This window comes from Oncorhynchus mykiss, chromosome 19 (assembly GCF_057628025.1).
Source record: "Oncorhynchus mykiss isolate SJ-2025 chromosome 19, ASM5762802v1, whole genome shotgun sequence".
Classification (NCBI taxonomy): domain Eukaryota; kingdom Metazoa; phylum Chordata; class Actinopteri; order Salmoniformes; family Salmonidae; genus Oncorhynchus; species Oncorhynchus mykiss.
This window is the reverse complement of record NC_143040.1, coordinates 69,091,750-69,106,215: the sequence shown is the minus strand read 5'-3', so window position 1 is coordinate 69,106,215 and position 14,466 is coordinate 69,091,750. Positions and strand designations below refer to the sequence as shown.

Genomic DNA, 14,466 nt, shown 5'->3' with positions numbered 1-14,466 from the left:
AAAGTCAAGGACTGAACACTTTCTGAAGGCTCTGTAACTGCCTTCATTTTGCTGGACCCCAGGAAGACTAGCTGCTGCCTTGGCAGGAACTAACGGGGATCCATAATAAACCCCAGGAAGAGTAGCTGCTGCCTTGGCAGGAACTAACAGGGATCCATAATAAACCCCAGGAAGAGTAGCTGCTGCCTTGGCAGGAACTAAACGGGGATCCATAATAAACCCCCAGGAAGAGTAGCAGCTGCCTTGGCAGGAACTAACAGGGATCCATAATAAACCCCAGGAAGAGTAGCTGCTGCCTTGGCAGGAACTAACGGGGATCCATAATAAACCCCAGGAAGAGTAGCTGCTGCCTTGGCAGGAACTAAACGGGGATCCATAATAAACCCCAGGAAGATTAGCAGCTGCCTTGGCAGGAACTAACAGGGATCCATAATAAACCCCAGGAAGAGTAGCTGCTGCCTTGGCAGGAACTAACGGGGATCCATAATAAACCCCAGGAAGAGTAGCTGCTGCCTTGGCAGGAACTAACGGGGATCCATAATAAACCCCAGGAAGAGTAGCTGCTGCCTTGGCAGGAACTAACGGGGATCCATAATAAACCCCAGGAAGACTAGCTGCTGCCTTGGCAGGAACTAAACGGGGATCCATAGTAAACACCAGGAAGAGTAGCTGCTGCCTTGGCAGGAACTAACAGGGATCCATAATAAACTTCCAGGAAGAGTAGCTGCTGCCTTGGCAGGAACTAACAGGGATCCATAACAGGATCCATAATAAACCCCAGGAAGAGTAGCTGCTGCTTTGGCAGGAACTAATGGGGAAACTAATGGCTGCTGCCTTGGCAGGAACTAACAGGGATCCATAATAAACCCCAGGAAGAGTAGCTGCTGCTTTGGCAGGAACTAATGGGGAAACTAATGGCTGCTGCCTTGGCAGGAACTAACAGGGAATCCATAATAAACCCCAGGAAGAGTAGCTGCTGCCTTGGCAGGAACTAACAGGGATCCATAATAAACCCCAGGAAGAGTAGCTGCTGCTTTGGCAGGAACTAATGGGGAAACTAATAGCTGCTGCCTTGGCAGGAATTAATGAGGATCCATAATAAACCCCAGGAAGAGTAGCTGCTGCCTTGGCAGGAACTAACAGGGATCCATAATAAACCCCAGGAAGAGTAGCTGCTGCTTTGGCAGGAACTAATGGGGAAACTAATAGCTGCTGCCTTGGCAGGAACTAATGAGGATCCATAATAAACCCCAGGAAGAGTAGCTGCTGCTTTGGCAGGAACTAATGAGGATCCATAATAAACCCCAGGAAGAGTAGCTGCTGCTTTGGCAGGAACTAATGGGGAAACTAATAGCTGCTGCCTTGGCAGGAACTAACAGGGATCCATAATAAACCCCAGGAAGAGTAGCTGCTGCTTTGGCAGGAACTAATGGGGAAACTAATAGCTGCTGCCTTGGCAGGAACTAATGGGGATCCATAATAAACCCCAGGAAGAGTAGCTGCTGCCTTGGCAGGAACTAACAGGGATCCATAATAAACCCCAGGAAGAGTAGCTGCTGCCTTGGCAGGAACTAACAGGGATCCATAATAAACCCCAGGAAGAGTAGCTGCTGCTTTGGCAGGAACTAATGGGGAAACTAATGGCTGCTGCCTTGGCAGGAACTAATGGGGAACCTAATGGCTGCTGCCTTGGCAGGAACTAATGGGTATCCATAATAAACCCCAGGAAGAGTAGCTGCTGCCTTGGCAGGAACTAATGAGGATCCATAATAAACCCCAGGAAGAGTAGCTGCTGCTTTGGCAGGAACTAATGAGGATCCATAATAAACCCCAGGAAGAGTAGCTGCTGCTTTGGCAGGAACTAATGGGGAAACTAATAGCTGCTGCCTTGGCAGGAACTAATGAGGATCCATAATAAACCCCAGGAAGAGTAGCTGCTGCTTTGGCAGGAACTAATGAGGATCCATAATAAACCCCAGGAAGAGTAGCTGCTGCTTTGGCAGGAACTAATGGGGAAACTAATAGCTGCTGCCTTGGCAGGAACTAATGAGGATCCATAATAAACCCCAGGAAGAGTAGCTGCTGCTTTGGCAGGAACTAATGGGGAAACTAATAGCTGCTGCCTTGGCAGGAACTAATGGGGATCCATAATAAACCCCAGGAAGAGTAGCTGCTGCCTTGGCAGGAACTAACAGGGATCCATAATAAACCCCAGGAAGAGTAGCTGCTGCCTTGGCAGGAACTAACAGGGGTCCATAATAAACCCCAGGAAGAGTAGCTGCTGCTTTGGCAGGAACTAATGGGGAAACTAATGGCTGCTGCCTTGGCAGGAACTAACGGGAATCCATAATAAACCCCAGGAAGAGTAGCTGCTGCCTTGGCAGGAACTAACGGGGATCCATAATAAACCCCAGGAAGAGTAGCTGCTGCCTTGGCAGGAACTAACGGGAATCCATAATAAACCCCAGGAAGAGTAGCTGCTGCCTTGGCAGGAACTAATGAGGATCCATAATAAACCCCAGGAAGAGTAGCTGCTGCCTTGGCAGGAACTAATGAGGATTCATAATAAACCCCAGGAAGAGTAGCTGCTGCCTTGGCAGGAACTAACGGGAATCCATAATAAACCCCAGGAAGAGTAGCTGCTGCCTTGGCAGGAACTAATGAGGATCCATAATAAACCCCAGGAAGAGTAGCTGCTGCCTTGGCAGGAACTAATGGGGAAACTAATGGCTGCTGCCTTGGCAGGAACTAACAGGGAATCCATAATAAACCCCAGGAAGAGTAGCTGCTGCCTTGGCAGGAACTAATGGGGAAACTAATGGCTGCTGCCTTGGCAGGAACTAACAGGGATCCATAATAAATACAGATAGTGGGCCTTTTACACTTCGAAGGACAAGTTACATCTCCAGAATGATCAAGCATTTTGTCCACATTATCCTGAGGTGTTAACAGCTGATACAGTGAGGTTAGTCTGAACATTATCCTGAGGTGTTAACAGCTGATACAGTGAGGTTAGTCTGAACATTATCCTGAGGTGTTAACAGCTGATACAGTGAGCCTAGTCTGAACATTATCCTGAGGTGTTAACAGCTGATACAGTGAGCCCAGTCTGAACATTATCCTGAGGTGTTAACAGCTGATACAGTGAGCCTAGTCTGAACATTATCCTGAGGTGTTAACAGCTTATACAGTGAGCCCAGTCTGAACATTATCCTGAGGTGTTAACAGCTTATACAGTGAGCCTAGTCTGAACATTATCCTGAGGTGTTAACAGCTGATACAGTGAGCCTAGTCTGAACATTATCCTGAGGTGTTAACAGCTGATACAGTGAGGTTAGTCTGAACATTATCCTGAGGTGTTAACAGCTGATACAGTGAGCCTAGTCTGAACATTATCCTGAGGTGTTAACAGCTGATACAGTGAGCCCAGTCTGAACATTATCCTGAGGTGTTAACAGCTGATACAGTGAGGTTAGTCTGAACATTATCCTGAGGTGTTAACAGCTTATACAGTGAGCCTAGTCTGAACATTATCCTGAGGTGTTAACAGCTGATACAGTGAGGTTAGTCTGAACATTATCCTGAGGTGTTAACAGCTGATACAGTGAGGTTAGTCTGAACATTATCCTGAGGTGTTAACAGCTGCTACAGTGAGCCCAGTCTGAACATTATCCTGAGGTGTTAACAGCTGATACAGTGAGCCCAGTCTGAACATTATCCTGCTTTAAATAAACTTGAAATAAACATTAGTGAGGACAAACCTAACTGGACTGTTTGTCCCTCACAGTTTTACTCATTTTGTATGGAGCTAGGTGTTGGTGTTTTCACATCAAACTTGGACAAGGTCATACTATTTGTTTATTCATTGTATTATGTAGAGTAGAACCACAGCGCTCACCGTAACTGTGGTATGGACATTTCCTGAAACCACTACATGTCGTATTATCCCAATCCCTACTGTGGAAAGTCTCCAATTAGCAATGTGTAGTCTCTATTTACCATGTTACAGCAACCTCTCACACATCTGCCCTCATGCAGGTTTCTTTTCATGGCAACTCAATTTCAGGTTGGAGAATTATTTTTTTCACATCAAGACACTCAGGGGCTGTTGAGTCCCACTGCATTCACTGCTCACTGTAGTAAATGATTGAAAACAGCAGGCTCCCACCAGCCTCATGAGATGGGGGGGAACAAGCAGTACCTGAAACTCACAACCAAAAGTGTAGGAGCATCCTGGTGTCTTTGGACTGGTCACTAAGGAGCGTCCTGGTGTCTTTAGACTGGTCACTAAGGAGCATCCTGGTGTCTTTAGACTGGTCACTAAGGAGCGTCCTGGTGTCTTTAGACTGGTCACTAAGGAGCGTCCTGGTGTCTTTAGACTGGTCACTAAGGAGCATCCTGGTGTCTTTAGACTGGTCACTAAGGAGCATCCTGGTGTCTTTAGACTGGTCACTAAGGAGCATCCTGGTGTCTTTAGACTGGTCACTAAGGAGCATCCTGGTGTCTTTAGACTGGTCACTAAGGAGCATCCTGGTGTCTTTAGACTGGTCACTAAGGAGCATCCTGGTGTCTTTAGACTGGTCACTAAGGAGCATCCTGGTGTCTTTAGACTGGTCACTAAGGAGCATCCTGGTGTCTTTAGACTGGTCACTAAGGAGCATCCTGGTGTCTTTAGACTGGTCACTAAGGAGCATCCTGGTGTCTTTAGACTGGTCACTAAGGAGCATCCTGGTGTCTTTAGACTGGTCACTAAGGAGCGTCCTGGTGTCTTTAGACTGGTCACTAAGGAGCATCCTGGTGTCTTTTGACTGGTCACTAAGGAGCATCCTGGTGTCTTTAGACTGGTCACTAAGGAGCATCCTGGTGTATTTAGACTGGTCACTAAGGAGTATCCTGGTGTCTTTAGGCTGGTCACTAAGGAGCATCCTGGTGTCTTTAGACTGGTCACTAAGGAGCATCCTGGTGTCTTTAGACTGGTCACTAAGGAGCATCCTGGTGTCTTTAGACTGGTCACTAAGGAGCATCCTGGTGTCTTTAGACTGGTCACTAAGGAGCATCCTGGTGTCTTTAGACTGGTCACTAATGAGCATCCTGGTGTCTTTAGACTGGTCATTAAGGAGCATCCTGGTGTCTTTAGACTGGTCACTAAGGAGCATCCTGGTGTCTTTAGACTGGTCACTAAGGAGCATCCTGGTGTCTTTAGACTGGTCATTAAGGAGCATCCTGGTGTCTTTAGACTGGTCATTAAGGAGCATCCTGGTGTCTTTAGACTGGTCACTAAGGAGCATCCTGGTGTCTTTAGACTGGTCACTAAGGAGCATCCTGGTGTCTTTAGACTGGTCACCAATGAGCGTCCTGGTGTCTTTAGACTGGTCACTAAGGAGCATCCTGGTGTCTTTAGACTGGTCACTAAGGAGCATCCTGGTGTCTTTAGACTGGTCATTAAGGAGCATCCTGGTGTCTTTAGACTGGTCACTAAGGAGCATCCTGGTGTCTTTAGACTGGTCACTAAGGAGCATCCTGGTGTCTTTAGACTGGTCATTAAGGAGCATCCTGGTGTCTTTAGACTGGTCATTAAGGAGCATCCTGGTGTCTTTAGACTGGTCACTAAGGAGCATCCTGGTGTCTTTAGACTGGTCACTAAGGAGCATCCTGGTGTCTTTAGACTGGTCACCAATGAGCGTCCTGGTGTCTTTAGACTGGTCACTAAGGAGCATCCTGGTGTCTTTAGACTGGTCATTAAGGAGCATCCTGGTGTCTTTAGACTGGTCACTAAGGAGCATCCTGGTGTCTTTAGACTGGTCATTAAGGAGCATCCTGGTGTCTTTAGACTGGTCACTAAGGAGCATCCTGGTGTCTTTAGACTGGTCACTAAGGAGCATCCTGGTGTCTTTAGACTGGTCACCAATGAGCGTCCTGGTGTCTTTAGACTGGTCACTAAGGAGCATCCCAGTTTTTTTTGCCCAGTGGCTCCTCAAACATCACTGCTTTCAATAAGACTGTGAAAAACATTGTGTCTCACATTTGGTTGTTCATGTTAGGGCAGTAAATGTAAGACTACGAGGCACCCAAGGATATATTTTTATTTTGTTCTTGCATTTCATATCGAGTTGGTACGATCAGTACAGCCAAACTATGACTAACGATGCAGAACTAGTTCAGGATTATTCTCAAATGACACAATCAAACATTTCTACCCAACATAGTGGATTGAACACTGCTGTAACAATACCAGGACTAAATAAATGGATAGCCTATTTCATTGCATGATTTAAAAAAATAAAAAAAAGAAGCTGTTTGTTGAACCCTTGAGTGGGCGGGTGTCCAATTCTGTAATTATTCAAAGCTCAGAGGGTGTTCAAGCATTTTCTTGGATGTCATTCATTTCACAATAAACCATAGAGACTATACTCTGACCCTGACAGCAGTTCCTAAGCTTTCACCCAGAACACATTAACAGAATCCTAATTGCTCCCTTTGTTAACCACCCACCTAAGATACCCCTCACTAGAAACACAATGAAAATGCACATTTATTTCAACTTTTTGTTCAGTAACCCCATCTCCAGATATCCTCTGATTTCCAGAATGAAAACGTTTTAGTATGAGATGTTTTAAAATTGACTGACATATTTATTCTCTTTTCCTTGAAGTAAATATACAGTCTGTGTTGAAATGTGTGATTTGTTCTCTAAAATACCGATCTGTCTCTCAACAGTCAAAGACCTACATGTGCAGCAGCCAGAGTAAAGTACTGTGTTTGACCATAGACTTTGGATCTGGCTTCACTTGTTCTGAGAGCTCCTCGAAGGTGAGTCATCGTTCATTCACTATTCTAACTGGATGTTCAACAGGCTATAGTAGGGGGGGATATTGTTCATGCTAGACTGGTTAATACCTACTGTTTACCGATTGGTCAAAAAATAATGAACCCTTACCGTATTCCTCAATGTTATCCCCTGTAGAGTATATTATGGAGATACAAATTCTCTCAACTGAAAGGCTCCTCTGATGATGGGAAAACAAGGGTGAAACTCCTCTTCAAGAATGCTGAAAACAAACAGATCGAGATGAAGGTGACATCAACTCAACTTCCATTGCAGTGGCCTCTCTGAAGAGAGTATTGATAGACGGCAGAATGTTAGAATACTGTGGTCACGTATTAAAATGGAACTGACAGCGTTTTTACTACTTTGCAGATATGAAACAAACAGAAAATCTAAATAATAAAAAAATATAAAATGTCCAGTTTATGCTACAAAAACAACTTTATAAGAGGTTTTAAAGTAGGTTATATTTGACTCAATTCTATGACGTACAGTACAGTAAGGCATCAGGGTGGCAGGCAGCCTAGTGGTTAGAGCGTTGGGCCAGTAACCGAAAGGTTGCTAGATCGAATCCCTGAGCTGACAAGGTAAAAATCTGTTATTCTGCCTCTGAACAAGGCAGTTAACCCACTATTTCAAGGCTGTCATTGAAAATAAGAATTTGTTCTTAACTGACTTGCCTAGTTAAATAAAATAAAACAATTGTTGGCAGAATAGATGGATGCACTTCAATTCACCAATACATTACTTGGTAATCCAACAAATATTGCTATCAGGTTGTATTTTTTTTTTAACCTTTATTTAACTTAGGCAAGAACTAAATAAGAACAAATTCTTATTTTCAATGACGGCCTAGTGGGTTAAAATGGTCTCATTTGTGTCTGGAAGTAGTTAGCAAGCTAGCCAATTTCAGCCAGTTATCTTGGTTTGCTGGACTGCCGTTGTGAGGAACCCTCATATCAGCCTTACTCCTCCGTCCCCTGTCAATAGTGCAGTGTGCGCTTTGGAATTTACGAACAAACCATTCAGTTGTCAAAACGCGCATTTGCAGGAAAGCTGCAGAAGGACAAGCATGCATTTGCAGGAAAGCTGCAAAAGGACAAGCGTGCATTTGCAGGAAAGCTGCAGAAGGACAAGCAGGCTACTATTCCCCATCGTTTATCAGTGCAATTGTAACGGGCCAACTAGCTGAAAAGATTTGAGAGGGTTTATCTGATGTTCCCTCGTTAGATTTTAGCTCACCTCACTCAAGCTAGCATTAGTTGTTGATCTTGTTGTTGTTGTTGTTGATGTGCACAACTGAGGGAGGGAGAGAGAACCTACCTGTTCATGGTTGTTTAATCAATAGGGCTGTAAAAGAGGACTCCCGTGAGATTTACATATTTGCAGAAATCCATTCAGGGTCTATTTTGTGGCTTTTTACAAATGCGTTATAAAATATTTAAAGTTGCGTTGTTGGCACCTGCCTGTAAACACACAGTCCAGTTATAGGTTAATGATGGCAGGCCTGTGTGGCAAATGGCTTGTTTGCATAAAGGCCCCTACTGTAGCTCTGATTGGCTATGGTGCCACTGTCTGCGTAAACTCCGGTCCTGGAGGAGAGGTGGTTTGATTAGGTTGTATGTGCTGCACTACTGTCTATTAATTGTCCAAAACCCCAAGGCCGTTTTCCCATTCTACATGTATTTCTATAGAATTTTCACAAATGCCTTCCTCTACTGTTACATCGTTCCCAAACATTTTATGAATTTTTATGAAAACGGACAAATGTGATCATGTCTAAATACTTGCTTGTCAGAAGAAAAAAAAAATGTACAAGAAGCGGCCATATTCTTTCTGAGAGAGGTTTGAATACGATTTCACGTTGATTAAATGCTGCCAGTTCCACTTTTAAAATGGTATTGAGAGAAGGAGAAGAATGTTCTGAACTACTGTGGTTATTACTCAAATTGGCTTTTGCTACCTCATCAATATATAGAACTAAAATATTTCCGGTAAATTCCATGTGGGGAACAAGTAGAGGTTGTTGTTGTTGTTGTTGTTATTATTATTATTATTAAGATGAGTGCCTATTTGTTACAAAGGTAATTGTGACATTTTAATGTATGCAAACATTATGTAAATATTATGCAAACTGTTAAGAATATTCCTCACAATTTGTATTCCGTTTTTTTTTCTTTCCATTGCAGGAGCTGGAGTTTGGCAACCTGACAGCAGTCCTCCATTGTATTTCTTCCTTTATGGCTGCCAAAGTGGCCTCTGTGGACCCGGTCTTTGTCAAGTGTCAAAGCATCTCTGGAAAGTACATGAGTTAAGACACTTCCTGGTGTTGTCATGTACATTTTAGTCACATAAGCTAATCGACTATTTTATGCACATTCAAATGATATGTATTTCTTGTTCCTGTTATTTTTGTAAGGCTCTTATTACATAAGAAGAAAAAAAATATATATATAAAAAAATTAAAAAAACATCTGACTGGAAGTAAAGGATATTTATATTTGCATTAATTGGTTGGTATTGACATTTGAGTATGAATATGCTTAAAGATTGTTTCATTTTATCCATGTAGAAAAACATCTGTCACAAAAAAAATGGTTTCTACGTTTGTTCATGTGTGTAGACACGGCACAGTTTTCAATTCATGCGTAGATGCAAGTTAACTTAAAAGCAGAACCGATAAAACAGAACTGTTGTACTGTACTAAATCAACACACATGCAAACATTTGTGAATGTTTATTCTGCTGGGCTATACGATCTCTGGTTCTTCACTTATTCCCAGAACTGCAGCAAGACTACAGATGCCGTGGCTGCAGCATGATTTTGGGGGAAAAGAGTGTCTGATGAGTGTGTGTTGAGGCCCGCAAATGCGGGGCTTGGAGCAGGCTTTCATGACCACAGAGGGTATTTTAGTTTTTATTTCAGTGTATACAGTCACTGATATGCTCCTTTACCAAACGGTGGCAGGACAAACACTGGTGGAAGAAGATATAGACTTATTGTAGCAGTGGTATCTCAGTGTATCTGTCAGGTGGTTTAAAAATGTTGCTTTCTGAAGTTAAATTAACATTTGTTTTTACGCTTTGTAGTCCCTTACTTTGTATGTAGCACTGACAGTCATTACAAAGCTTACAAATATATAAATGTTTATATTTATATTCCCTCAGCCTCTTGTTTTCTTTTATATTCCAAAATAAATCCAAGAATCATTCCTCCTTATTGTCAAATGTTATTTTATTGTATTCCTAGCACTACCGGGGATGTGTTCACAGCTATGGTGAAATAAACGCAGACTAACTAAGTCAATATTGTTGATTTGCTGGGGAACATAAAGACATGAAGAGTCTTGAAGAGGGTAACGAGGAAATTGAGACAATTGACATGAAAAACTCTTCAATTATACAGCAATAACTTTTCATGTCCCATTGTTAGACCCAAAATGTGTTTATTGGGCTTACTTGCCATTTCGGTTTTCCTAATTGGAGGATTGGAGGTATTCTACCCCCTGCCTGTCGCTTGGCTTTGATGCCTGAAGTGACCATATCCTTCCACTTAACAGAAATCTCTGCCTGCTTGGTAATGTTATGCAGTTTCATCAGCCGTTTGTCAAGTATGGAGCTTAAATACCTTGCTCAATCTATCAGGAAGCATGCCACCCACTCTTGACGACAGGCAACAGTAAGCTCTGAATGCTAACTGAAGCATTCTGATTAGGGGCTTCTGAGGGCGGCTCCAGGAGCACTTATTCCATGAAATCCTGAAGCCTGTTTTAAAGAATTGGAAAACAGGTTACTGTAGTGTTGAATTAAGCCAATTAGAAATGACAGTGTGAGGACAGAAGCACAGGGAGGACAGCAAACGTATGAAAACACTTTAACAGAATTACTGTCCGAAAGACACGCATAGAACTTAGACGCGTAGTTAGACCCGTAGTTAGACCCGTAGTTAGACGCGTAGTTAGACGCGTAGTTAGACGCGTAGTTAGACCTGTAGTTAGACCCGTAGTTAGACACGTAGTTAGACCCGTAGTTAGACCCGTAGTTAGACACGTAGTTAGACACGTAGTTAGACCCGTAGTTAGACCCGTAGTTAGACCCGCAGTTAGACGCGTAGTTAGACGCGTAGTTAGACGCGTAGTTAGCCACTAAAGTGTAATGAAAACTGCCTGACAAAGAGTCCAACCTTGCAACGAGATAAATTACTATCAAACCAGCACGACTACTGGGAATAAACAGTGTCATTCACTACAATGTAAACAATACCTATGAGCCTTCCATTAAATGACATTTCCATACGATTATACACCTTCAGTATTTACACCCCTTAACTTATTCCACATGCTGTGTCACAGCTTGAAATTAAAAAAAAAAAATGATGAAAAAGATTCTCACCAATTTACGTGAAATATCCCATAATGACAAGGTGATCAAAATGTTTGTAGAAATGTTTGCAAATTTATTGAGAATGAAATACCGAAATATCTAATTGACATAAGTATTCACACACCTGAGTTAATACATGTTAGAATCACCTTTGGCAGCTATTACAGCTGTGAGTCTTTCTGGGTCCAGGTTTTACCACAGAGGAAGGGACCTACCTGAATCTGTCCAATAACAACACTAGTTTGTGTTGCAAAACAAAACATTTTGGAACTGTTTGGAGTAATGATTGCACCCCTGTGTGCAAGGAAACTAGCAAGGTAATGTTAAATTTGAAGTTGTTGCTCAACAAGTAACCATGTAGCTGTTCGAAAAGTTATAACTTCTAGTCCTAGCTACTAAATCACGTACAGTCGTGGCCAAAAATATTGGCACCATTGCACCATTGCACCATTGATTTTTTCAAATCTCCACAAATCTTTATTTCACTGTTAATATTACAGAACCTTTGTTTTTAATTCAGAAAATATATCTATTTAAATCAGAAAAAAAACAGAAATGGCATTGACAAAATGATTGACACCTTAGGCAATATTTGGTAGCACAGCCTTTGGTCAAAATAACTGCAATCAAGCGCTTCCTATAACCATCAATGAGCTTCCTGCACCTCTGTACTGGCAGTTTATCCCTCTCCTCTTGTGCAAACTGCTCCAGTTCTCCCAGATTAGAAGGGTGCCTTCTCCTAACTGACGTTTTCAGAAGTTTTCAATGGGATTTAGATCTGGACTCATTGATGACCACTTCTTCAGAACAGTCCAGCGTTCTGTCTTGAACCATTCCTGTGTGCTTTATGGGGTCATTGTCCTGCTGGAAGACCCCATGACCTTCGACGGAGACCCAGCTTTCTGACACTGGGTCCGACATTGTGCTCTAAAATACCTCGGTATCCTCTTGATTTCACGATGCCAGGCACACGTTCAAGACACCCAGTGCATCACTGAACCTTCATGTTTGACTGTAGGGAAGGTCTTCTTTTCGTTGAAGGCTTCATTTTGTTTTCTGCAAACACAGAGATGGTGTGTGCTTTACCAAAATTCTCTAATTTGGTCTCATCTGTCCACAGGACATTCTCCCAGAAGGATTTTGGCATGTTCAGGTGTGTTTTGGCAAATTGCAGTCGGGCTTTCTTATGTCTCTCTCTCAGCAGTGGGGTCCTCCTGGGTCTCCTACCACATAACCCCCTTTCATTGGGTTGGTGTGAGTTGAAACTGTCGTACCTTGTGTCTGAAGGCTTGAATCTGCGTGGCAGTTGGTCAACGGACGGTGTTAGTTGAAACTGTCGTACCTTGTGTCTGAAGGTCAGTTTGAATCTGTGTGGCAGTTGGTCGACGGACGGTGTGAGTTGAAACTGTTGTACCTTGTGTCTGAAGGTCAGCTTGAATCTGTGTGGCAGTTGGTCGACGGACGGTGTGAGTTGAAACTGTCGTACCTTGTGTCTGAAGGTTTTAATCTGTGTGGCAGTTGGTCGACGGACGGTGTGAGTTGAAACTGTCGCACCTTGTGTCTGAAGGTCAGCTTGAATCTGTGTGGCAGTTGGTCAACGGACAGTGTGAGTTGAAACTGTCGTACCTTGTGTCTGAAGGTCAGCTTGAATCTATGTGGCAGTTGGTCGACGGACGGTGTGAGTTGAAACTGTCGTACCTTGTGTGTGAAGGCTTGAATCTGCGTGGCAGTTGGTCGACGGACGGTGTGAGTTGAAACTGTCGTACCTTGTGTCTGAAGGCTTGAATCTGCGTGGCAGTTGGTCGACGGACGGTGTTAGTTGAAACTGTCGTACCTTGTGTCTGAAGGTCAGTTTGAATCTGTGTGGCAGTTGGTCGACGGACGGTGTGAGTTGAAACTGTCGTACCTTGTGTCTGAAGGTCAGCTTGAATCTGTGTGGCAGTTGGTCGACGGACGGTGTGAGTTGAAACTGTCGTACCTTGTGTCTGAAGGTTTTAATCTGTGTGGCAGTTGGTCGACGGACGGTGTGAGTTGAAACTGTCGCACCTTGTGTCTGAAGGTCAGCTTGAATCTGTGTGGCAGTTGGTCAACGGACAGTGTGAGTTGAAACTGTCGTACCTTGTGTCTGAAGGTCAGCTTGAATCTATGTGGCAGTTGGTCGACGGACGGTGTGAGTTGAAACTGTCGTACCTTGTGTGTGAAGGCTTGAATCTGCGTGGCAGTTGGTCGACGGACGGTGTGAGTTGAAACTGTCGTACCTTGTGTCTGAAGGTTTGAATCTGCGTGGCAGTTGGTCGACGGACGGTGTGAGTTGAAACTGTCGTACCTTGTGTCTGAAGACTTGAATCTGTGTGGCAGTTGGTCGACGGACGGTGTGAGTCGAGACTGTCGTACCTTGTGTCTGAAGGTCAGTTTGAATCTGTGTGGCAGTTGGTCGACGGATGGTACGAGTTGAAACTGTCGTACCTTGTTTCTGAAGGTCAGTTTGAATCTGCGTGGCAGTTGGTCGACGGACGGTGTGAGTTGAAACTGTCGTACCTTGTGTCTGAAGGTTTGAATCTGTGTGGCAGTTGGTCGACGGACCGTGTGAGTTGAAACTGTCGTACCTTGTGTCTGAAGGTCAGTTTGAATCTGTGTGGCAGTTGGTCGATGGACGGTGTGAGTTGAAACTGTCGTAACTTGTGTCTGAAGGCTTGAATCTGCGTGGCAGTTGGTCGACGGATGGTACGAGTTGAAACTGTCGTACCTTGTGTCTGAAGGTCAGTTTGAATCTGTGTGGCAGTTGGTCGACAGACGGTGTGAGTTGAAACTGTCGTACCTTGTGTCTGAAGGCTTGAATCTGCGTGGCAGTTGGTCGACGGATGGTACGAGTTGAAACTGTCGTACCGTGTGTCTGAAGGTCAGTTTGAATCTGTGTGGCAGTTGGTCGACAGACGGTGTGAGTTGAAACTGTCATACCTTGTGTCTGAAGGCTTGAATCTTTGTGGCAGTTGGTCGACAGACGGTGTGAGTTGAAACTGTCGTACCTTGTGTCTGAAGGCTTGAATCTATGTGGCAGTTGACCGAGGTGCTTTCTCCACCATTGGAACAAATCGTTGCTGCAAACTTCCATCAAGTTCTCTCTCCAGTGAGGTTGGCTACAGTGGCACGGGCCTTAAACGTCTTGATAACATTACGTACGGTGGAAATAGGAACATCAAGGTCTCTGGAGATGGACTTTTGTAGCCTTGAGATTGTCCATGCTTGGCTTCAATCTT

General features: G+C 43.9%; 1 protein-coding gene and 1 pseudogene across 2 annotated transcripts in view; both read left to right on the top strand.

The window, feature by feature from the left end:
- LOC110498401 (gamma-2-syntrophin) overlaps positions 1 to 10,036 on the top strand; it is a 98,350-nt gene extending 88,314 nt beyond the window's left edge. The window contains exons 14-16 of one of the 2 annotated variants that reach the window (XM_036955240.2): positions 6,718 to 6,810; positions 6,965 to 7,075; positions 9,016 to 10,036. In XM_036955240.2, coding sequence (XP_036811135.2) covers positions 6,718 to 6,810; positions 6,965 to 7,075; positions 9,016 to 9,141 — 330 coding nt within the window. In that variant the 3' untranslated portion in view covers positions 9,142 to 10,036. The remainder of the gene's footprint in view (positions 1 to 6,717; positions 6,811 to 6,964; positions 7,076 to 9,015) is intronic. The other variant, XM_036955239.2, reaches the window with a different exon arrangement.
- Positions 10,037 to 11,491: 1,455 nt separating this feature from the next.
- Positions 11,492 to 14,466, top strand: part of LOC149975305 (thyroid peroxidase-like) — a 21,207-nt pseudogene continuing 18,232 nt past the window's right edge.